Source organism: Crotalus tigris, unplaced genomic scaffold, assembly GCF_016545835.1.
Source record: "Crotalus tigris isolate CLP2741 ecotype Arizona unplaced genomic scaffold, ASM1654583v1 scf7180000017935.1779662, whole genome shotgun sequence".
Lineage (NCBI taxonomy): Eukaryota > Metazoa > Chordata > Lepidosauria > Squamata > Viperidae > Crotalus > Crotalus tigris.
In genome coordinates this window covers 1,348,581-1,374,868 of record NW_024096727.1, presented here as the reverse complement: position 1 = coordinate 1,374,868, position 26,288 = coordinate 1,348,581, and the positions used below count along the sequence as shown (strand labels likewise).

Below are 26,288 nucleotides of genomic sequence, written 5' to 3'. Positions count from 1 at the left end.
TAATTCTGGTGATCACCACCACCATTGTTGTTACATCAGTTTTATTTTTGATGATAGTAGTACTCAATGATCTATCGGTATGCTTCTCCCTACTGTATATTTGCTAGTGCTATATAATATGATTGCAAGAATAAGATCAGTACAAGGAAATGATAGCAAAACCCAAAACTATTTCACTGTTTTCACTTACCAGTAATAGTTTCCAAGAATTGATTATTATTTTACTGATTTGAAGATAGCAGTTAAAAACTAAATGCATGTATCTCTCAGACATATCCCATGTAGTTTTACTCATTCTGGTGGATTAAGAAAATTAACTCCCAACTATCTTAAATCAAAGATACTAAGTATCAGGACTGTGAGAAATAGGCATGATTCAATTTGAGATTTTAAGGCAAACCGGTTAAATTTAATCTGCTTTGAGATTGCATTTGAAAAAGCAAACTCATAGGCTACGGGGAAAACATCAGCATTTCTTCAAATACTTTCTTCTTTTTTTTTTGCAAAATGAAATGAATGATTGTTTTGAGAACAGAGTCAGCAAATTTCAGGTTGAAAAATACTGACTTTACATAGAGCCAGCATCTTTTTGGGATGGAACCTTGTAGGGTAGGCAAGGCAGGTTGTATGACGTGTGTGAGTTCCAATACAGTAGGGAGATACAATATCTCCCTCTTGTAACCTCATTATCAATATTTGGTAAGTTATATGCTAGCCACTTCTCTGGTTTATTTGCAGATTCAAAATTTTGACTCTACATAATTCATTTTTATTTCTATTTCTTTTACTGTTAACATAGTGTTGTTGTAAAAGCTTAATTTGTTAAGACATACTTATTTTCTGTGAAAATTTTTCTTTTTTTCTCATTCAAAATATTTTGGGTTTTCTCTTGATTCTTTTTTTTTTTTAGTTCACTATTGTATAAACTAACCTCTAATAAAAACTTTACTTTCATTCCAAACCATTTTAAGTCAGTACCTTTACCTAAATTATTTTCAAAAAAAGTTTAAATTTCAATTTATAATTTTCCACCATTGCATCTTTTTATAGCAATATTTAATTTCGTCTCCATCAAAAAGAAATAATTTTTCTTTTATAAACCAAACTTACAATATTATGATTGAAAAATGTTTTTGGTAATATCTCTACTTCAGAAACCTTAATAGCCAGGTTCTTTGAAATCCAAATCATGTTTTCATTTAAGGCATAATTTCCCAGCATCAAAATCTTAATCCCATGCAAAATAAATTCCAGCCCAGCACCTACCATGCTCATCAATCAGTACAAGTTCTGGTTGTAGTTGGGGATTTATATACAAAACAACTCCATTTCTTTTTTTTTCTTCCTGTTGAAATAAATGATTCACCCAATTTTTTTTATCAATCAAATAGTTTATGTCCTTTTTTTCCTAATGTGTCTCTTGTGAGCAAATTGCATCTTATTTTATTTTTTTTCAAATAATGATTTTTTTTACCTTTTGAGGAGCATTTACTCCATTTATATTTCATGTTAAGCATTTGTAAGCCATAATCAAACCAAAATTTTTCTAAAAATTGATTCTAAAAAGCAATATCTGTAGCGCCTAGTTCAGTATCATCCATTTCAGCTTCCTATTGCACCTGTTAGAGTTTTTTTGTAATCTTTTCTGATACTACAATTAGGCATTGCCTTTCTAGAAATTCTCTTGTATTTTGGTTTGAATTCAATTGAAACCTCTGTTATTTAAAAGTAAAAATTATACCTTCCAATTTGTCCTATCGAAATCAATCTTTTTCTGCTTTAGTCTCTCATCAAAGAAAAAAAAACTCTTTCTCTTATGAAAAAAATCTAATTAAATAATTACAAACAAAGCAAAGCAAAATATTAATCTATTATTAATCTTCAGTCTTATATTAAAAAGCTGCTACAAAATTAATCTCTTGTCTTCTTCCTGACAAATTGCACCAAAACATTGGAACATTTCTTAGTCTTGCAAACCTTATATTTATTCTGTATACTTTATTGATTTCTGCCTGTTTCTTTTTCACCCCAATCCAAAAAAATTACTAAAGCTTTAGTAATCTTTTCTCTAATATCTTGACTAGAATTCTCTGTGATTGATCTAAATCTCAAATAAAATTCCTTTTCTCTACATTCAAATAGACCCAGATCATCTAGTTCTCTTTCCAACTTTCAGTCTATAACTTATGTCCTACTCTCCATGGTTTCCATGCTGTCATTGATTTGTTTTACATCTCCAGACACCTATTCTACTGAGCTTTCCATCTTCCATCCATAACTTCTTTCATCTGCTCTTTCATCTTTACATGTCTTTCATCCAATGTCTTTTTTCAAAAACTGTCTAAATGAGTCAGCTAGCTTATTGGATAGTTGCTGAGACATTTTCTGAAGCAAATCTGATATAATTCCTCTCTCTGCAGGTTGTTCTAGTGGTCTTCTCCTCCTCTCCCTTTATATACCTAGTAGTAGGTTTTGCCATTCTACATGATCCTATCCACCCCTGTTGTTATTTGATATCTTTTATTCTCTGTCTACATATTGGCATTATTGTAATTCATAATAAGGAGGTATTCATCTAAAAGACCATAAGAAGCAAGTTTGGGTACTATAAGACCAATACAACTTAAATTAAATATCTCAGAATTAAATCTTTCAGCAGCAGAAAGCTCAAAAGTATTCTGCTGATTCAAAGCATCAAGAACTGCCACATTCAGGTCATTCTCTGAGCAATTAAAATATGACACAACTCATTGATTATCACAAGGATTTGGAATTTTTGCTCAAACTTTTCCAGACCTCAATAGCTTATGTGACAGAATCAAAAAACAAAGAGTCTTAAAATACACTATTAAAGTCATACATTCTCCATCCCTAATCACTCCTCATAAAGATGAGCATGATGGCTTAAATTATGGTATTATTATTTAGTAAATAATTGTATTAAATAATTACAATAGATAAGGTATTGTATATATTAATATTTAATTAAAAACCAGTAACAGTCAACAGCCCATTTTAACTCACACAGATAATATAGCCTTTATATTATTATAGATACATCTCAAATAAGCAATCATTGCATTGCGGGAACTGAGATTCCTCACTATTCAAGATAGGATTTAATGGAAAAATGTATATAAATTTTGTCCACTACAGCTAGTCCTTGACTCACAAACATTCATTTAGTGACTGTTCAAAGTTACAACAGCACTGAAAATAGTAACTTATGACAATTTTTCACACTTACAACACTGCAACATCTCCATGGTCATGTGAACAAAATTTGAACTCTTGGCAACTAGCATGTATCTATGATGGTTGCAGTGTCTCAGAGTCCTGTGATCATCTTTTGTGACCTTCTGCCAAGCAAAGTCAATGAGAAAGCCAAATTCACTTAATCACCTTAACAACTGCAGTGATTCACTTACGAACTATGGCAATAAAGGTCATAAAATGGGGCAAAATTCACTTAACAACTGTCTGGCTTGGCAAGAGAAATTTTGAGCTCAATCATGGTCCTAAGTCAAGGACTACCTGTACTAAATAGCTTTTGGAGAAACAAGTGTGGGTTTTTTAAAAATATGAGAAGTTGTCAAACTATCTTTTGTTTTGTTTTATTTTAGACATACAATGGTCAGAATGAAAATAATGAAGATTATGAAATCCCTCCTATTACTCCTCCTAATCTCCCTGATCCATCCCTTCTTCATTTGGTGGATCATGAAACTGGATATCATTCATTGTGCCACAGTCTCCCCCCAAATAGCCTGATACCAGCATATTCCTACCAGAATATGGATCTTCCTGCTATCATGGTATCTAATATGTTGAGCCAAGATGGGCACCTCCTGTCTAGTCAGCTACCTACCGTGAGTAAAATTTTTCTATTATTGTACCTCATTTTGTATACCTCAACCTTTCTATATCATGATTCCAAATATAATGGAATACAATTTAGCAGAGGGGACATCAATTACTACTTATTCCTGAGATAAAAATTAGATCTGATACTTTTTAAAATTAAAGATGTTCTTGACTATGATAAATGAAGATTCTTAATTGCAAAGCCCATGGCTTATTTTAAGAACCACCATTAAGTAACTGAGTATTTCTGCTTTGCTAACCCAGATACTTTTGTTAATCTGTCATCTTGTATATTGTTTTGCTGACATAATAACAACATGCATGCAAATAAAACCTTTTATGAATTTAGTTATGGACTAAATTCTACTATGTCAGTTCAGCTCTAGTTGGTAGATTTTTTTTTTCACTTCTCAGTCTAGGGCTGAAAAAGAATAACTGGCTCAAAATCACTCCTCCAACTTCCATGTCTAAAGCAGGACTAGAACTGTCATATCTTTTGTTCTTAGTCCAGCATCTTAACCATTGTACTACACTGGGTAGTATATATATTTATACCATCACATTAATCTTAGTTACTTTATGATGAACAAAGTGAATTTTCTCATTAGCTTATGGGATATGCTGAACAATGGACAATAAATTCGATATTTGGAAAATGCTATACAAATAATTTTAATTTAGATATTTTTTCTTATTTCCTATCTTTTTTTACAAGATATTATAAGATTGTTGTCTGTGAGTGAAGTACCTCAGCAGAATAGCCTAGAAATAATAAAAAGAACACTGAAAAAACAGAAAGAGCACAGACCTTTAGAACAGATCAGAACTGTACATTTTCAATCCGCAATCCCTTCACTGTACCAATGTCCATCAAGTTTTTTCTGCTGGCAAAATAAAATGGGCATAAATTGGCAATGATTGACATGCTAAAAAAACAACCTCAAGTTCTATTGTATATTCAAAAAATCCTAAAATAAAAAGTTTGAATTACTGTAATATGAAACCTTTGGATTAGATGTTACTCTTTAGCAGCATAGGAATAATTTGTTAAATTTAAGAAAAAGATAGGTCTGGAAAGAATTTTTAAAAGACCTTGTCCAGAACTAATATAAGAAAAAAATGCCTGTTATATCAACTTCAGCTGTGGCTTAACAAGCAATATGGAAATTACAGATTTAGAGTAATGATTATTAGCTTCAGAGAATCTAGAGAATATTTTTTTATTTAAAACAGTTAAATTTCACTTTCCTAATATTTGGTGACTAATAATAAATGGAGAAAGTAAATGAATTATAATAAATAATAGTGTAGAAATGGGGAGAAATATAATATCAAAATATCCCTGCATGAAATAATTCTAAATTATCTCATAATCAAATGATAAATAAAATTTCCCCTATTAGCATATGCTGATCAATATAATATAATACTCAAGGTATGGGGAACTTTGGCTTTACTGTCTGCTATTGGGAGATCTTATTTCTCAGTCTAACCTACGTTTAAGAATAGATGGTTGGAATAACCATCTATTCACCTTGTTCACTAAATCTGTAGTAAACAAATTATAAATATACAAAAATACATAGATACATGGATACATACATACATAAAATCTTTACAGATCACATCTTGGAAACATGCTTCACCTATTAAAAACTATTTTTGAGAGAAGCTAGTGCTCAGGGTGTTCCTAGAAAAAGAAATAGAAAGAGAGAATTTTTTTTTTTTTGCAAAAATTAGCAATAAATAATAGAGTATAAACCAGGAGAATCTCATCCTACCCCTTCACTAAAATCCCCTACATTTTCAGAGATTCAATTTCTTTGTGTCTAATTGAAGGGATTCCATTAATACTTACTGTCATGGCCATCTCCCACTCAACAGATACTTTTGTGTGAAATCAAACATTACTTTATGGTCCTCTTCAGCCGAGTTGATTAAACCATTCATTTCTGAGACAAAAGAGTCAATTTCATATGAAAGATATTTTCCTCTCAATTTAATTTAAAGCACAGACCCAATGCCTGACCCCTATTTTCATAACATGATAATTTTATTCTATGTTGATTGTCTCATTTTTGAGAAAAGATATTACACATATAAATCAGTTTCTAAAATATCCAAAGAAATGAGGAGAATGGGATTTATTAAGCATCTTACACACATATGAAATAATTTATTTTGGAATAGTCCTTGGGAAATGTTCTGTACTTTATGGTTCAGTTTTATAAATGCAGCATCATGACAATAAATCAGGACTGAGTTGCAAGAAGATAAGAAGGGGGCTTAGTGTCCTATAAGCATAGAATAGGGATATTAAGATTTGTTTCCCCCTTGTAATGAAAATGAAAATCGAAAACAAATCCGGGAAGTCCAAGTTTCCCAGCTGATTGTCAGTGAAGAGTGTTTTATTTTAAATGGTGCATCTGGAGTGTTGACATATCCCAAAGGTTTTCAACTGCAAAAAGGGTGTTAAGGAAGAAAATTGTCTTTCTATTTTAAGGCCAAAATAATTTTTCTCTTTTCTGTCAAATATATTTTTCCAAACCATTAACATTTCCATCCCTGATTAAATGTCATGTCACAATAAATCAGCCATTCATTCCCAGTATTTGCACCATATGTAGGCTAGGCAACATCTCTCCCAGTAACGTACCTAGAAATTCTCCAAGTGGCATTAATACAATATATATTTTATTTAATTATATACTATTTCTATTTGTTTTACCCAAGACAGTTTACAACAATTGAAAATAGAGTATCAAACAACAATAATAACAAAAGATTACTACACAATTAACACAATTAACATTAAAATCAAATTCAATTATTAAAATAATAATTAAAAGGTTGTTGAAACATTTAGCATCTTTTTAAATACATGGATAGTGACAAATATCTTTTTCCATATGGTCTGGGAGCTATTTGGGAGAAAATTCATGCCTGCATACCGATACTAGAGCATCTGGTAATGGAAACATATTCAAAAGAGTCATTGTCACTGATCTAAACAACCTATCAAGTTTATAACAGGAGCAATAGAGAACCAGACTCTAAACCATTTAGGATTTTAAAGATTAACACCAGGACTTATACAATTGTGTGATACACAATTGGTAAATTTGCATATCTTTTAAGTAGCATGAATCCTGTACCATGAACTGGTCAATAGCTGTCAGCCTTTCAAAGTAGGCAAGGCAAGTAAATAGGAATCACTAAAAGTCTTGGAGTGTACTCTAAAGGTTAGGGTATTGTAACAAAATCCTAGATGACTGTCAAGCCTTTCTCCTCTTCAAATAATACCTACCACAATCAAGGCAGACCTGTTTTGAGTTGCTTTCTCACCCCAATTTTTTATAATAGCACAACAGTCTGGCTGCTACATTTTGCATCAATTGCAGTTTTCAGGCACTTTTCAAGAACAGCTGTACTTCATTATATTCATTATATTACGATACACTTGCGCTGTTCTATTATCACAGTTTTTCCTCTAAAAATGTTTCAATGCTCAATATATATTTCCTAAACAAGGTGACATCCAAAGACAGTGTCTTAACTTCCACCAATAAAGGTACACTACACAAAGTGTACACAAAATATAGATAGACCTGTCAATGTTTGTATACCTACATATTTATGTGTGCAATAAGTTATAGAAGTAGTTCTTACTTAATGATCACAATTGGAACTGGAATCTTGGTCACTGAGCAAAGCAGTTGCTAAGCAAGATATCACATGACAGCTTTACTCAATGACTGTGGGTTGTTAAGCAGAGAGAGTCCCAAGTAAGAAACATGGGGAGGCCTCAGTTGGGCATGAGCCCTGGGAGGCCCAGCATAGGATACACATGAAACACTTTCCCACATACACAAAGGGTCAAATGCCTAAGAAGCCTCCACAGTGGAGCAGAAAACAGTTGTCCTCTGAGAAGTTTCAAATGCCTGGGAGGCTCCAGTGATGCACTACAGTGCAAAGGAACCCTCCCCTTATGAAGAGCCAAATACACAGGAAGCCCCAGTTCAGACCCCCTAGCCCCACTGCCCTTGTAGCCCTGCATTCCATCACAGCCAGGCCCTTTGTGAGGACGAAGAAGAAAATGAAATGCTAAAGACAGTTGCTCAGATGCAGCCTATTAAAATGTTCCTTTTCACTGTGGTCCTGGATGGAGCTACAAAATTACTGCAGGCTTTACAGTGAAAGAAAGGGAAAGATAAGCTGTCCTCACTTTCTCAAGACATTGCGAAGAAGGTGCAGCTCTCATCAATCCCAAAATGAAAAGTTTTGGATTGGCTTCCTGTGGGTTAAAACAACCAAGCTGATTCCTAGAGGAAATTGGCTTCAGCTTGGCTTCCGGTGACAGGAAGCCAAGCTGAAGCCTATCTCTGCTAGGAATCAGCTTGGTCGTTTTAACCCACAGGAAGCCAAGTTTAAACCAATCTTCTCTAGGAATCGTCTTGGTGATTTTAACTTATAGGAAGCCAATCCCTCTAGGCTTGTGATGTTATCTGGAAGAATTTGAGCTCTCAAGGAAGTAGACAGGATCCCTAAGCTATAGGTAGGGCCACTTGAATATTAGATCCCTGAAAGGAGGCAGCATATGAGTAGATCCGTGCAGTGATAAATATGTCTTTGAAAGGGGGGGTGGTTTTGCCAGTTCTGAAAGAGGCAATGGTGTACTGCTTCCTCAAGAGGCCATCCTTGGAACCAACTAATCTGGATATTTTCATCCAGTCTCCAACCTTCTCCTTTTAAGGAAGGTTTGAGAAGGTGGTCAGCCTCAGCATCAGAGGACCCTGATGAAAGTGGATTATCATTTCGGACAGGATTCAGAGTAGGATATAGTATGGAGACAACTTTGTTTGATGATCTGTAGTGAGCTCAGAATGGGGATAGTGCATCCATTCTGACTGTGATCTCTTGCTGGCCTTCATTCCCATCCACTTTGGTATCGTTTTGGATTGACTGAGATTTGGGGGGGGGGGTACCATTCTCCAGTATCTCTTCTCTAGACTGTTTTCAATTGTTGGTGGGAGGGAAACAGTTGAACCCTGCTTTATGGGGATGTCTCAGGACTTTGCCCCACCTCTCTGCTTTTCCAAATCTACATGAAGCTGCTGGGGAAGTTAATTTGTTTTGTCCATATAGGGCAAGGTATGATCAATATGCAGATTAAATCCAGTAAAACATCTCTGTTCCTGGCTGCCCAGGTGAAAGAGTCATGCTTCTTTCCCAGTGTCTGGAGTCTCTAAGGATCTGGATGATAAGAACAGATTATGGCTTAATCCTGCCAAGACTGAGTGGTAGGGGTTTTCAGATGTCCAGATCTGGAAGTTGAAGGCTTTCTATCTTTGTTCTCAATAGGGTGAACTACCCTTTTCAGACTTCATGTGAATTTTGGTGATTCTCCTGAACTCACAGTTCCTGCTTGAAGAGCAAGTGACAGCTATAGGGTCTCTTCACAACTGTGCCTTGTGTACTAGTTGCATTTATTCCTGGACCAAAGATCCCTGCCCATAGTCATTCATGCCTTAGTTACTCTCTCTTTGGACCACTGGAATATGTTCTATATGAAGTGCTAGGAATCAGATGGAAAAATATTAAACAAACATACAAATAAGATGGTTCTTGAAGGTCATCTGGAATTGTCAGTATCCCATTTCATTATACCCATGTAACACTATTTTGTGCTGACTGCCAGTTTTAAAACCCTACATAGCATAGGGCCAGATTAACTGACGGACTGCCTTCTCCCAAGTACATGCATTAGAATAACATCCAGTTGAATGTTGTGTTATGATGCTTTGCCACTATTGTTGTATTTTGTATTTTATATTTATATATTCTGTATGTTTTAATATTGGTTTATTTTTTGTTTTTACTGTTGTATGCTGCTTATTGCTTGAGTTGTGTTACCTTAACTAATAAATAGATAAATAGGTAGATAGATAAATACTCTCTTTTATTCAAATTATTTTGCACATTTGTGCCTCTTATCCTATGACTCTTCAGAACATTGAACACAGAACTCTCACAATAACTCTTATGTAAGAAGAGAAAATTATTATCCCTCTTTTATAGACAGAAACTTAAACACACTAGTTGACTTAAACATAGAAAGGCTTGGGAACAAATAAATGATACACTAATAAAATTTGGAATATATCCATTGATTCTTCTACTACAAGCTGGGTTGCTAAAGGCATTATTTTTTCTTCAACTGAAGTTCACTGAACTGCACAGAAGTAACTATAGGCTATGGTAAGTGGTCTCAGAAATGACGTTTTTAACTCCGTGCATATGTGTAGAATTGTTTATGTTAGCATATGCTATTGTAAATTGCCAAGAGTCAGGTGACTGTAGAACATATGCAAATAATTGGTATTAACCTCAGTTTTGATTGTCAATTTTTAGTCAGAATTTTGAGTTTATTACTTTTGATTGCTACATAGTATGTTTCTGAGCTTTTCAAGTAGATTCACTAAGATTAGAAACTGAAAGCAATTAGAAATACATGATAATAGAACTAAATTCTTACAGTATAATGGTGTTATTAAAAGCTATGGAAAAGTAACTAATTTTCTGAATAATGAGAACACAGAAATAAATCTCAACAAAATACTGATGGTCTAAACAGAATAAGGAAAATAATATTGCTTTAAAATGGAGCTGCACATAAAAAAGATAGGAAATGCAGAGTAAGATAATAACAAAATGCATGTTTATGTTAAATGTATGGTTTGGTGTGAATTTAAAATGTACTTTATGATCAGATGACAATCCAGAAGTGGAAACTGTAAGCTGATATAGCATTGTTCACTGTTTTTTCTGAAATTTAAATTGATAACTCACTCAGAAAAGCACCACTAAATTTCTAGAACTTGCTGAAACACATGCAGAAATAAATTTAAATAATAAAACAATAATTTTCTGCTCTTTTCTCAGAGAATTAGATCTAAACCATGGTTTTCTTAATTGTTAAAAGGAGCATGGTGGCTTGTGTGGTTAGGATGGTGGGATAGAGGTTAGCAAGCCTGCATTCGAGACCCGAATACTACCATGGGGCAGGGTGCTTCTCTCTGGCTCCTGCTGGGGACATGAAAGGAGCCCCCAACTAGGCATCCTCCTGAGCAACAATGATATTACTGGCTAATCCTTTCAACCCAGAAGCGCCTTGGTGCTTCTGGTTCAAGTGCAAAAAATTAAATGTTAAACATAGAATGTAATTTTGAAATATGAAGTCTAAACCAACATATCCATTAGTGGTGAATACTTGCATAACCTAGCAGGCTACCAGTTGCTGAGTTCTTTGCTGATTCATAATGTGCTTGCTTTAGTTTTCTTTAGCATGATGTGATTCATATTTGGGGCTTAGTGTGTTCTTTTTTAAAATTGTGATTTATTCAAGAAGTCATAGCTAAACAAACTTTGGTTTAATCAAAATGTTCACCCATTTAGAGTCTTTGAAATTGAGCAAAATTAATCCAAGTGTAAAAAGTTAGACACTCAGAGGATTCTGTAGTAAGATCTGGAGCATCATGAATTAAAGTGAAAATCATATTCAATGTGGGGAAAAATTACAGTGTATGGAAAAGGAATTATGCACGAATGAACACACATCAGATTTTGTTCAAAATATCTCATTTATTCAAGCTATCAGACATTATTTTTACAATTTGTCTCCCTATGACTTAGTCTTGTGTAAGCCCAGGTAAGTGAATGGAGATGTGCAGCAAAAATGTTTGATGGAAGTGAATGTTTTGTTAATTTCTGAAATTTCCAGAGGACTAAAGAATTTATATCCTACTTTTTAGCTATTTCTCTACACTTGTTAAACCTTTCATCGCCAATGACTGTGAGATGAAGAAAGTTAATGTTCTCTTCATTAAATTAAAGGGAGTGCAGCTGATCCTTTGACCACATCCTTCTGTATTGGTTAAAAAGAACAGCTTTGGTTCTATAAATATTCTGCATTTTGTTCTCATTATGAAGGAACAAAGTGAGGAGGAAATTCACCAGTTGAGGTGTAGCCACAGATATGTTAATGTGTTTCTTTCTCTTCTTGAGGCCTTGCTGATGCTGAATGTAACTACAACAACAGAGGAATTATTCTGGGCCCACTCAAGTTTATTATTAAGATTAGCCTTCTTGGCCGTGCTGCAAATGATGTTCTACTAGATGGCATTTATAATATCTATGCTTCTTTGTTGGAAGCAGCTATGAACAACATGCTGAATTCCATTGATATTTAGTATACTAGAGCTGGGAAATATTAGGGACTCTGCAAACAGAATAATTTTTGCTAAGCTAGAAAATGTGCATTTGATTTTCCTTAATTAGATTATTTGGGTTACTAGATATATACAGAGGGCATACAAATGGATCCTGCAGAAGTACAACAAATACCAAAGTACAACATGTAGAATGTGAAATGTGATGGATGTTTAGCATTCTCTGAGCGTTGCAAATTTTCCCCAAAAGTTCATCTCTAATTTTGCAGAGCATACAAAACCACATTTTCAACTTCTAAAGCGGGATGTAAGTTCAACAACAAACAGCACTGCAGGATTTGAAAATCCTTTTTTCTTTCCAGCCGCTTTTCAGGCATCCTGACATTTTCTCTCTCTTTATTTTACACAGATATCAGACATGGTGTTAGGAGCCATTCTCTTCTAAGTTCTGGAGGTGGAGATCTACTGCCATTTCTTTTTAATCCAGATTGCTTTTTCCAGATGAAAGGAGCAATGACATTTTTAATAGAATTGGTTGTATGGTCTCAACAATGGAGATATTTCCTAGAGACAGCAATCATGTGAACCTGCATATGTTTTCCCTCACACATCTCTACCGACCAAAATTTTGAAACTAAGCAACTTTATCTCTACCCCAGAATTAGACGCTCAAGAAAGATTGGTGGCAGGGAGATAGGCAGTAGATTTGCCTAGATCAAGTTAGATTACAATAACAAAAGGATGCATATGTCAGGTCTCAGATGGATGTCCTCTAGAGTGAGTCTGTGCCTTTCTTTATGCATGATGAATAGTTGCTTTATAACGTTCATGTATATGTTTCATTTAAGGAAATATATATATTGCAATAGAATTGCAGGACCATGGGGAAACATTTAAAATTTTGCAAGCTGAATATTCAGAGAGCTTTCGTGGTCAAGAGTGACAGCAGATGTCAATAATTAAGTTTCATTTTATCATGTTTGTCATTGGGCCAATATTGTTTGTGATAGGCCAGATAGTTTACTTTGGCTCCTCCTTTCACCAGTGGGATTCTGAGATTCTGTTTCAATGGATTTCATTTCTGATCTTCCCCCTTAACAGGATTACATGATGGTTTTTTATGATAATCAGTGTATTTATCAATGTGTTGGGTACTTATCAATTTATTAGGACAGTACTTGTGCTATATTCTTGTTTCTTGCAGAATATAATAACTCAATACATTCATCAATAGGCATATCTCCCTTTCCAACAGTCTATGGCTACCATCCCACATCTTGCCCTCCAGAACTTTGGCATCTGCTGTTCCTTATGCCTTCTACATGAGAGACAAGCTGCTCAGCAATCTCAAGGAAACATCTAGATTTGTCAAACTTATAACCTCTATATAAGATAGCCACAGGCACACACAAGTAACAGCAAGCTAAGTTTACAATGGGCTTTGGTGTAGCTCTCGACCATGTTTTTACCTTTTACCAGTCTATTTAGAAAACTGGAGTCAAATTGTATTGACTTCTTTCCAGTTATCCAGCAAATTAATCTAGTGGTTTTTAATTTGCAACTGCATGCTTCTATGAAGATTCATTCAGCCTTCCATTAGGTATTGCTAACAATTCTTTTTCCCTCATCCCTTTACTAGTAGACAGGGAAAATGACTATGAAGTGGAGTATACCCTTGATTCAAGATGCAAGAAAAAGTGCTTAGAACATCTGATTCATTGGAAAGGTTACCCTGAATCTAAAAGGTTCAGTCTGAATTCACAGAATAGGAATCATTCCTCTGGATTATTTTCCATGAATGTGCTTTTAACTTTTGTCTCATAACAGGTAGTCCTCAACCTACGACCACAATTAAGCCAAAAATTTCTGTTGTCAAGTGAGATGCTTGTTAAGTAAGTTTTGCCCCATTTTACGACCTTTCTTGCCACAGTTGTTAATTGAATTACTACAGTTGTTAAGCTAGTAACATAGTTATAAAGCGAATCTGGCTTCCCCATTAACTTTGCTTGTCAGAAGGTCACAAAAATTGATCACATGACCTTGGGACACAGCAACGGTCTTAAGTATGAATCATTTGCCAAGCATCTGAATTTCTATCACATGACCATGGGGATGCTGCAACGGTTGTAACTGTGAAAAACAGTCATAAGTCACTTTTTTCAGTGCTGTTGTAACTTTGAACGGTCACTAAATGAACTGTTGGAAGTCGAGGACTACCTGTATTCTTTCTAATGTTTAAAATACCCTAAATGTCAACTTAAAAACAGAGGCATGATGCAATATGTGAGAATGACCTTGGGGATTGAGGGGAAAAGAGATGCTGCCTAAAAAATGATCAGACAGGGAATGCCCCCCCCCCCAGTGCCCTAATGGTTGGAGGAAGAAACTTAGGAAGCACCCGCCTTAAGTGATGATGGAGATTTGTATCTTCAGACTTGCAGCATTCTGTTAATGTAGCCTAATAATAAAGTGGAATTAGCTCATCTAGTCATGTATCCTGTATGGTTTACCTGGGGGGAGGGGCTGACACATGGCTGACTTTTGTACAACATGTTACAGTTGGATGACTAATATTTAGATGTTCAAGACTATTAAACCATAATATGATTTATTGGTTTTAGCTTGGTGTGTTTCATGAACAAAAAATATTGCTTTTACTGAAGTTTTGCATTTTATGTAAATAATCCTGGCCATGGTTATCATGATCATTCATATCAGCCATCTCAGGCCTGTAGCCTTTCAGAGTAGGTAACGTCAAGAAAGAGACATGGCAGGGAGTCTAGGAATGCTCTTTATGGCTGTAGAGTAAAACCACAAAATCTTGAAACCTGTCTACTCTATCTTATACCGAACAAAGTCAAGACAGGGACTGAGAAGTATTTTCTGAAGTTCTGCCCTTAATAATGCATTCATTCCTTATCAATGTGAGGTCCACATTCCTTCACAAAGGCTAAGAAAGAAAAAGAATTTTATTTATTTATTTAATTTTTATTTACCTATATCCCACTTTTATTATTTTTACAAATAACTTAAGGTGGCAAACATACCTTCCTCCTCTTATGTTCCCCACAACAACAATCCTGTGAGTTGGGTTGGGCTGAGAGTGAATGAAGTCACACAGCTGGCTTTCTTGGTTAAAGCAGCACTTGAACTCATGGTTTCCCACTTTCTACCTGGTACTTTAACTGCTAGACCAAACTGACTCTATGTGTTATGTTATATGTTATGGAGGCCCACCAATAAGGCAGTCAGTGGCATACATCGTTTTTGAGGTCATGTGTACGTAATAGATAGTATAGACACATCACCATTGATGTAAAAATCTTGTCTTTTGGACAATTGTACTGGTGCATAGTTTATGCAAACTGTATAATAATTGTTGCTTGTTAAAACATGCATTGACACAGTCATTAGGGTGAAGTTTAAAACAGCTTTTTAAATGTGACTTCTAAGTGTAAACTAGTGTTTGTAGTATTATCCAGTGTTATTTAGTTCCCATCTTTATTTTAGTAACTTTTAAAAAAGTATGAGCTGACAGTATTTCCCCATATTTATATAGCAGTTACTGCATATATTTGCTTTTAAAAATAATAATAAAGACAATGATTGCATTCATTTTATTTTTATGTGGTGACTCCTGGGATTTAGCTTATGGTATTATTTTATTATTGCATTTTGTTTTTAAAATCTGGCTCAGAAAGGACATTCAAGCAGTATAGACAAAAGCTCCCATCTTCCTGTAGAAACTAAAATGTTGTTGCTTTCCTGAATTACAATGTTTAAAAACAACTATAAAGTGCCATGAGAAAAAAAATTACCATGTAAATGTAGCAATACAGTCCCCAGGCCTGTTGCTAGTGACGGCTGCAATAAAGCAGATCGCAGAGCTACTCAAATCAAGCCGCAAAACAAATTGAATTCCAAATTAGCAGCCTTATGAAAACAAACAGAGGTAAATGTTGAGCACTGAGCATATGAAATGTAACAGCAGACACTGTTGACACAGGAACAAGCGAACAATTTTAAATGTGCTGAGCTTTCTCTGTAATCTGTGAATTGGACCTTTTCTATTTCAGTAGGATTTTTATCTTTTTTGGTTATAAAGTGTTTAAAATTCTGCTCATTAATATTTTCCTGTTTAAATAACTAAACTAAATGTAAGTCAGTAGTAAGGAATACTTATAATGCAATCAGATTCAAAGCTGCTTTTCTTTGTGTTAATCGGAGGCCAGTTGGCAATTCTCTGCTAGTGTTTTTCTCAGAGGCAATAAATGAAAGAAATATGTCTTTTTAAATTTTATAAAACTCAAAGAAATGGTTTTAAACAGCTTTTCTTCACCTCCTATAATTATTTATTTTCAAACAGTCCTTCAGGGTAATGTTCCGTTTTCTTATTTCACACTCCTTTTTCTCATAAATGAACCATCACTTCAATAAATCATTATGAAAACAGAGACTAACACAAACCCTGAAAGGTTGAAAGATTTATGTAACACATTTATGTTTTCCATTTTCTCATTCTGGTACTCTGCTGCTAAAGCTAAGCTAATAAAAGCAGCTATTAATATTTCTTGTTGCCTAGCAACCACAGAGAGGGAGTAATAGCTATAGCTAGAAAAATAGATGACCGATAAGGAAAAATTCAATTCTTTTATTATCTCAAGGGAAAATGGGCTTTTACTGGAACATTATGATGTACGAGTACAAAGTTGAATACAAAGGATTGCTCTCATTTTTAAAAAAAAATGAACATTATTTTACCTTTGCTAACTCTCTTTAAGTTGTCCTCCTCTTTTTCCAGTTTAATTGAACAACCCCCACTAATACTCTCATTGTAATTAATTTGGCATATTCATTTGCAAACTTCTCTCTCTCTCTCCTCTCCCCTCCTTTTTTTCTTTTTTCTTTTCACATAGGGATGTATAATTATTTGCTTCTAATACTTTTCTTCAAGCTGAAATTTGCAACATGGCATTGGGTTGTTTTTTATGTGTTTTATCATTCTCAACGACAGAATAAATGATTGAATGAAATTACTTTTTAGTGCTTTGTTATGCATTTAGGATGAATATCTTCTAAGATAAGGTTTATTTGATTTAAGTCACTTCTGCAAACTATGAAAAATACTTTTGTTGTATTAGGAGTCTGTGTACAATAAAGTGGGGGGTGATATATTCAAAATATTATCACTTATTGGCTCAAGAGAAATGTTGGCTTTAAAATTGCACAGAATTTCTTATTTAAACCTCTATGTACATGTAATTTGCAGTTTAATCCACAATTATCACTAGAGATAACTAAGAAATGACTTTTTCTTTCCATAGCCACTCCATGTATTATTTATTTATTTATTATATGTATATGTACGGTACCATTTTCTAGGCCATAAGGTTGTTCTTATCATTTTGCTGAAGTCTCATTGTTCTATTATGTCAGTGTGTATGATGAAACTGCCCAGGAGCTGTTAAGGAAGTTGCGGTCTCCAAATCAGTTATGTCTGACTTCACTCATTTAGCAGGGCATGTTCTGGATCTGTTTTTCTCTGTGAGAATGAAGCACATTTCAATTGCTGCTGATGAGATTTAGCCTTATTTCTGTTGCTGAGGAGATTTGGCCTTATTTGCATTTGGAGTTTCTATAGCAATAGCACTTAAGCCTTATATTCCGCTTCATAGTATTTACAGTCTCTTTAAGCCAGTGGTTCTCAACCTTTCTAATGCCGCGACCCCATAATACAGTTCCCCATGTTGTGGTGACCCCCAACCTCTTATACATCACCGGGTGCCAGGGGCATGGCCAAAGAAAAGGGGGGGGAAATGGCGGACAACCTTGTTTGGCGACCCCTGTGAAATGGTCGTTCGACCGCAAATGGGGTCCCGACACACAAAATCTTGCCTGAAGCAAGTACATCAGTAATCAAGATTATCTTGGAACATATTTTCTATTTGTTGAGATTGTTCACTCTGTATATTATTGTTATTGTGCGTTTGCATACTCAATCATTCCATTATATATACCAACTGTCTTAAGTTCATGTCCTCCAGACATGTTGCAGTCCAAATTTATAAAGACCATGCAACATATCTGAAAACTTTGAGTTGTGAGCCTGATGTACATTTTCCACTTGGGTCAATCACTCTCAGCCCAGCTCATTTCAAGGGTTGTTGTTGTGAGGAAATAGGAGGAAGAAAGTATGTTGAATATGTTCGCCACCTTGAGCTATTTATAAAAAGAAGGAAGGGAGGGAGGGAGGGAGGGAGGGAGGGAGGGAAGAAGGAAGGAAGGAAGGAAGGAAGGAAGGAAGGAAGGAAGGAAGGAAGGAAGGAATATTTTTATAAGATATTGGAAAAGGTTCAGTGAAAATACTTTGTTACTTTCACTCAGCATTAGTTTGACTATATAAAGGAAGGTTAAAAACTAGTATTCTTCATAATTTGCCCTTATCCAAAATATGATATACACACGTCATCCCTGATGATTCAAAATAATAATGCCTGCTGTCTTTTTTTTTTTCCTTGCACACATAGTGAAATAAACATTGTACTTTCCAATCTATGGCATCTCCCACCGTTAGGCATTTGCGAAACAGCATTTATTTATTCTTGTTCTCTCTGTGCATGTGTATTCATCTATTTGTAGTAGTTTAAAATATTAGTGATTATAAATGCAAAATATATCCAAAGCAATTATCAGGCCCATAAATAAGTTGTCTAACACCAATGAGGAGGTTCACTGGGAACAGAAGCATGTACATATTAGTAGTGTAATTAAAATATCAATTACATTCTGTTGACAGTTTGCCAAATAGCTGGCTTTTGTGCACAGTAAACTTAATCATTCCTAAATCTGCTCAGAAGTCATTTTGCAATCCTGGAAAACTGAACTGGTACAAGATAATAAAATTTCTTAAGGCACATTTCCAGTATACCTCCCTTAATGGCTCTGTGTTCCGACTGTATTCTGGATATTGTGTTCTGAAAATTATTATTATTTTTTTCATTTACACATTGTACTGTTGAAAAATATTACTTAATCTTACCAAAAGAACCTGAAGATTTATTTTACTTATACTTCTTTTGTTTCCTATATCAGATTGATAACACACCCTGGTTTTATGTTCAATTTTGGTATTCTGTAGCAGGATGCAGTATAAATAAAAGATGATATAAATTAGGAGCACCATAGCAAATAAAAACTGAATTGCTAAAGTAGAGGAAATAAAGACTATATGAGGGAGCTTTAGAAAAGTAGCATAATATAGATAGAAAACAGTTAGATAGAAAGTTATTTTATTAAAATAAAGCATATATACATATATAATACAGATTATATAATATAGAAAATTTACACTATATGCAGAATATAAATCAAAATAAATAGATAAGAATAGTGTATTTCTCAAATCCTAAATATGCATACATGCATGAATGGATAAATAAATATGAGAACATACAGTATCTTAACTTAGCTGCATGTGCAACATTCATTATACGTTTGGACTATGTTAATTCTAACATGTTAATTTTAACATGTTTTAAAAGAAAATATTTATTTTTGCCCAAACCCAGCAACCCATCCTCTGAATATGATGCGAGATGAGTAAATAAATTATGTCATACTAGAACTTTATACTTGATACCTGGTGTTAACTGGATCCCAACAGTGGATCAAGTTTGTTTGCTTGTTTTGTTTTTACTACTAGTGGTGCAGAACCATAAGCTATTTTATGCAACAAGGAAATACATGCAGCCCTTATGTTTTGTCAAAGAGTGAGAAAATAAGGAAAGCAATGGTATATACAGTTCCTGCAAATGTGCCAAAGGAATGCTTAGTGGCATATGAAATCAACATCACCCTATTTTGGGGTCAGTTAGGTGCTTGTGAGGGCATTCATATGGCTGCATATAAATAACCTGCACATAAAGTACTGTTAATGATTTTTAGAAGCATTTTTTAAAAGTTTCACTACAATATATTTAGTGTTTTTTTCTTTTCACCCCACTGCATAATTTCATTGCCAAAAGAAATATAAACACCATTTACTTTGTTTTTGTTAGAATCATTCTCAATTTTTGCAATACTATTTAGCTGTTAATAATTACCAATGCCTGTGGCCTTAAAGACACACTGTACTCTGCTTTCTCATATATACATACATACATACATACATACATACATACATACATGAGTAATGATATTAAAAATATGAACCCTGGGTATATTCATGTTTAAAATAAAATGAGCACCAAGGTAGTTAAAACTATAAAAGTTTAATTTAAAAACGCCAAGCTTTCGCCATCACCTGCCGGCATCATCAGGGCTTAAAACGCCAGAGAGTGGGAGAGTCTTATAAGCAAGCCAGAGTCTGTGCCCGGCTCCTTGATCTCGTTATCGGACCTAATTGGATAGATTGTACTTCGGTGATCCGTTTCTTCCTGCACCCCTTATCTACGTGTATGTCCTCATTTGCCTTCTTTTCCTTGGATTCTAGGGTGGGTGGGGCAACCTCCCTATCTCCCTGGTTGTCCCCCTCCTTTAATAATAATAGTAGTAGTAAAGTTGGAAGGGACCTTGGAGGTCATCTAGTCCAACCCCCTGCTCGGGCAGGAAACCCTACACCATTTCGGACAAATGGCTGTCCAGTCTCTTCTTAAAAACTTCCAGTGTTGGAGCATTTACTGCTTCTGGAGGCAAGCTGTTCCACTGATTGTGTGGTGGTTTGCATTTCCTTTTCCTCTTTTTCCAATCCACATCCATGCAGCTATTCCCTCTATGAGTGCTTTCCCTTTCTTCCCTAACACCTCCCCCTCGTGCCCAGTTGTTACTAAGATGGTCATGTGTAACATTCTGGGCTGCCTGGGTTACAGCAGTAAATTGGGGTAGTTCGGTAAGCTGTTTATCCATGTGATAAGCCTCGTAAGTATGGTCATGCACAGTCATCATGCCCCTCCCCCCTTTTTTGTCTTCTGCATCCTTCCTCCACACATTACAATCGGGATCACCGATGCGGGGGGGGGATTATGGTCTCCTCGAACATCGTGACGTTCCTCTTCTGCTCCCCTCCTCCCTCCAATGCTTCTCGTTCTTGCATGCGTGTGGTACAGGTCTTTAGAGTCAATGGTGCTGCCGATACGGGGTGTGGCAAGATGATTTCACATCTTGCCGCACCCCTAGAATCCAAGGAAAAGAAGGCAAATGAGGACATACACGTAGATAAGGGGTGCAGGAAGAAACGGATCACCGGAGTACAATCTATCCAATTAACGAGATCAAGGAGCCGGGCGCAGACTCTGGCTTGCTTATAAGAGACTCTCCCACTCTCTGCCGTTTTAAGCCCCGATGATACTGGCAGGTGACGGCGAAAGCTTGGCGTTTTTAAATTAAACTTTTATAGTTTTAACTACCTTGGTGCTCATTTTATTTTAAACATATATATATATATTGTATCCATATATATATATGTTTATATATATATGGATATGGTTTCTTTTCTGGAGATTTGCTTATAGAATGGGGCAAATGGTGATGTGCTTTTAGTAACAACAAATTATAAACTATTGAAATCTTCAGGACTTCAAGAAACTAAGAACTGGAAAATGGAGGCTAAAGGAGTCAAAGTTTTACTGTAGTGGGAAAGATAGAGGAGGGTCAGAGTTAGGACTCACTGAATGGTCTGGATCTGTTGCTGAAACTGCAAGAGAAGAAAATCTGTGAGTATTTTAAAAAAAATTAAGTTTCACAAGTGGGCATTCCTTCTGCATATGTCACAGGCTCAGGAAAGATGGTGAATTTTGTTTTATAATTTGTAAAAATAGGTGACCTTTGAATAATGAGATGAAAGTGTTCATTTTTGAAATCATATTTTCCCCTGTAAACATGTTGCATTTAATATTTAATTGTTTCAGTTGAAGATTATTTATGCCTTTGTTTGACATTGCCAACTCTTAGCACCTCTTCAACTTAGATATAGCAATAATAAATAATACATAATTCTAGTTTTCAGCTCAGAAGCTTTGCTTCAACAGCTCCTAGACTTGTTTTAATGGAAATTTATGCAGAAATAACATTGCTTTTTGAAAACATTTTGCATAAACATCTTCACTGTTTGAAAGTGGAACACTGCATTTATATACATATACATATAGCATAGAATGGAAAGACAGTCTGAATATTATTACTCTAAAAATGCATATTGGATAAGAGAACTCCAAAGAATAGATTTTTCTTTTTCCTTTGCTCAGACATAGAGATTGTGATAACTACATGGAGATGTAGGTGTATGTGCACCCAGGAGAATTTTTTAAATTTAAATTTAAACATTTTAAAAACAAATTATAAATAATACTTACAATAAAATGCTGCTTTAGAGAGTAAATATTTCAAAGCATTCTGAAAACGTGTGTGTGTGTGAGAGAGAGAGTTCTCTGAAGAGTCCATTCTGAAAGAAAATGTTTCCAATGTAATATTCCCTATCCCAAAAGGATCCTGTATCTGTTACTCACTTTGAATTTTGATCAAACTAAAATGGATACCATTTTTGCAATTAGCAATTGTATGGAATATTTTTCAAGAGTATATTCCATTTCTAGGCACCCATATTAACACTCTGATATGTTGGATTAGAGGGTGTGAATTTTTTGTCTCTTGACTGTGATCTCATTCAAACCAGACTTCCACCACATGTGTAAATGGGGAGGCAATTGAAACTAAATGAAAATGGGGCATGCAAGAACCCTGTTTCTACTCAGGACTATTACTCAGAGGAAGGTAAAAGACACACACACACACACACACACACACACACACACACACACACACACACATTATAAGAAGCATTTATACCAGCATGTTCATTTACACTGCCCGTACTTATTTTTAAAAAAAGCCATTCATGCAGTTGCTAATATCATGCTACTTCTGTGATTGGGCCATTTGTGAGGGCTGATAATAATTATGTTAGTTAGGAAGACAATAACATTGTATCACTTTCTTTTCAGGGGAAATGGATATCTAACTCTATAACTGCAAATGCAGATAACGGACAACACATTATTTTGATTAGTTCCCTTGTTACAAACATATTTTGCATGCAGGAAAGTTTGAAATCTTCTCTATTTTTCTTTAATACAAATTGTACTACAATTTGAGTTCTGGTTTTTTGCTTTGCTTTATGTACTTTATGGATCTTAAATTGTATATTTAATTGAAATTACAGTAATGAAGTTGCTCTCTAACCTATGTATATCTAAGTCACCCTATCTTGAATAATAAGACTTGGCTTTCCAGGCAAAACAACAGAATGGCATTAGGGAAAAGTAGGAAAGTTGGAGATAAAGAAACACTGTTGTACATGCAACACATACAATGCACTCATGAAATGCATCCAAATGTTCTTCTCTAGCCTTTCTGTTTAAAAAGGTTAATGTGTTGTCATATACAGAATCCTATTACTAAGCTTCCGTTTACACCTTGGACATTGTTTGGCTTGTCACCAAGAAAGGAGGAAATGTATTGCTACAATTCTTCAACATCCATTAAAAAAGGCCAGTGTCATACTTTTCACTTATCTTTTAGTGCAATGGGCATTTCTCATTATAGATGGAGACTGGTCTGCAACCTGCTCAAGCCAGCTGTCATACACTTTCAGAGCCCTTAGAGATAAGCAGGCCCCAATAACAACATCCCTTCCCTGCAATCTGCATGCTATGTGCAAATCAACCTTTTGTGGAGATGATCAAAAAGGCAGCATACTGTTGAATCCTTTTACCTTCCTCACAGTATAATGTATTGTGGAGTTGAATTACAACCTAAATTAATGGGTATTTGTGGAATATGATTTTTGCCACAACAGCTTCATATCATATTGTTATTATTGTACTTTCTTTAATCTCAATAATGTTATTCATTCTTGCAAACATTGTATCTCAACCATGTTTCTCTTTAATTCTAAGTAATGGAATTTTCTTTTTCTTCTGCAACTATGAATACAAGCTCATATGTTTGCAGGTATAGGAGTCACTGTCCTGACTCTGAATGGATTTTCTTTTTCTCCAAATATAGCAAAAGCAATACCTGATTATCTGTGTAGGATGATGATATCATATTTAGATTTAATCTAAGAACAATTATACCATTTAGGTTGAACTGGAGATGGAATTAGAGATGTGATTAGTAGGACTGAAAAGCTCTTGGAAATTATTTGGAGAATGTGATTCAGGGTGCATGGACATGTGACCATTGTACCTTTCTGCAAGTGACATATTTCTCCAGCAGGATGACTGTAGAGTCCAAATGGATGGGTTCTATGACGGCCTTCCTGCCTGGCAGACTGGGTAAAAACTTCGGCCACACCCCTTCCTTTGGGCGTGACCCCAGTTTTGACTCAGTCTCGAAGCCTGGTACAAGTGCGAGAGGCAGCTCTCAGAAACAAACGAATTTAAACTCAAAAAAAAAAAAAAAAAAAAAAAGGAATCCCCTCTTCTTCCCTTGACAAGAGAAACTTCCCGGCAGCGATTAGAACAGGATCGGCGGACTCGTGAGTGGGGCTAGCCGGGGAGGCTCGGAACGGGCCGGATCGCTCGCTTTCTTCCGGCCCGCCGAGCAGCTGTTCGGCGCGGGGGGGGGGTTTTCACCGGGTTGCGCGTAGCCCTCCGGGCCCTCCCAACAGCTGAGCAGCCTGGCCGAGGGAGCTGAACGCCACGGCGCGAAACAGCTGAGCCGCGCGGGAAGCGGCAAACCAGGTCGCCGCTCGGCTGCGATCAGCTGAGCGGCGCGATAAACAGCGCGGCAAGAGCAAAGCCGGCGCTGAATTCCCCTATACCCAGAGGAAAGGCGCAGCCCCTCATGACTAGAGGAGTCTTCCTGATTGCAAAAATCAGGATCCGCCATTACTCTTGAACCTCGTGGATTCCCGGGCTTCCATTGGGAGGCGTGGCTTCTTCCCCATTCACCATTTTGGAACTTGATCTTCCCGCCGTTTCCCCTTGGGGGCGGGGCCTTCACCCGGACTCCATTTTCCGGCAAACAAAGGGCTTTTTCCCTTGCAAGGATCTGAGGTTACCCAAGGAAACTGAGACAGAGGAAGGAAGAGGGAAAGTAAAATAACCGTTTCCTATCGTGGTCTGTTGCCACAGCCACAGACTGGGGGAGAGAGAGAGACATATGAACTGCACCTTGTCTGGACTAGGTGAGGAGGTGAGGAGGAACATTCTTCCCTAACTGTTCCCATAGTGGCCTTTAGTCACTGCCTTGCAGGATCTTCGGTCCAAAGAATCCTGTCTGTCCGGCCATTGTTTGTATAGGCAGAGGAGGGCACAGTCCCAAGCATCTGCCTCTGATCTGCGTACCTCATTCCCCCATCCCAGGCATTTCCTACTCGGGGTGTCTGGCACAATGGCAGACAATGTCTCGTATTCAGTCACACAGGTCCCTCAATTGTCCCCCCCACAACAGCAGCGAAAACGCAGATCCTCTGAATCAGAGGTGGGGGGGAAGAAGAAAGCTAAAACAAAGCACCTTACTCAGAAGGGACAGTCTAAAACGGCTGAGCGAGAGGCTCTGAGGAGACATTTGGCTTTAGAAAGACAAATTAGCAGGGCACAGAGATCCAATGCCAATGGGACAAATTTGGTTTCCCCTGTCCCAGTGGCGACCAGCACAGAACCTACTGCCGAGGAAGTGCTCAAGACTTGGTCTCCTCCTGGGGAAACTGAACAGTTAGATTCCTCCAATCCCTCCTCACCAGCTTCTTCTCCCTCACCCGACCACACTCCAGCGCCTCACCCCAGCGACAAAGCGCAGGAGAACATATGGTCGGCACGATTTCAGGCATTCATGCAGGATGCATTCTCCCAATTCATGGCCTCCAAAGGGCAAGTGGCCTTTCACACACCCCGTAAGGGACGAGCTAGGCCACCCCCTACCAACATCTCTGAATCTTCCTCTCAACTAGGAGAGGGTGACTCAGTAGATCTTGACATGTCAGACATGCCCCTATCGGAGGACGAGGAAACCGCACCTGAGCAGGAGACGAGCTCTGGCCTCTTTAACCCAGCGCTCCTAAAATCACTCCTGATTAAGGCAGTTTCCACAGTCAGCCTAACATCAGTACAGGATGAGAGGCCATCGACTAGCAAGGAGGCCAACCCTCTGTTTGCCAAAAAGGTCCCACAGGACAAGTACATTCCATGTGCGGAG

General features: G+C 36.3%; 1 protein-coding gene across 3 annotated transcripts in view; it reads left to right on the top strand.

The window, feature by feature from the left end:
* Positions 1-26,288, top strand: part of TOX2 (TOX high mobility group box family member 2) — a 250,172-nt gene that overhangs the window by 134,364 nt on the left and 89,520 nt on the right. For 2 of the 3 annotated variants that reach the window (XM_039344717.1, XM_039344716.1), the window contains exon 3: positions 3,624-3,869. The exons of the other annotated variant lie outside the window; for it this stretch is intronic. In XM_039344717.1, coding sequence (XP_039200651.1) covers positions 3,624-3,869 — 246 coding nt within the window. The remainder of the gene's footprint in view (positions 1-3,623; positions 3,870-26,288) is intronic. 3 annotated transcript variants of the gene reach the window in all.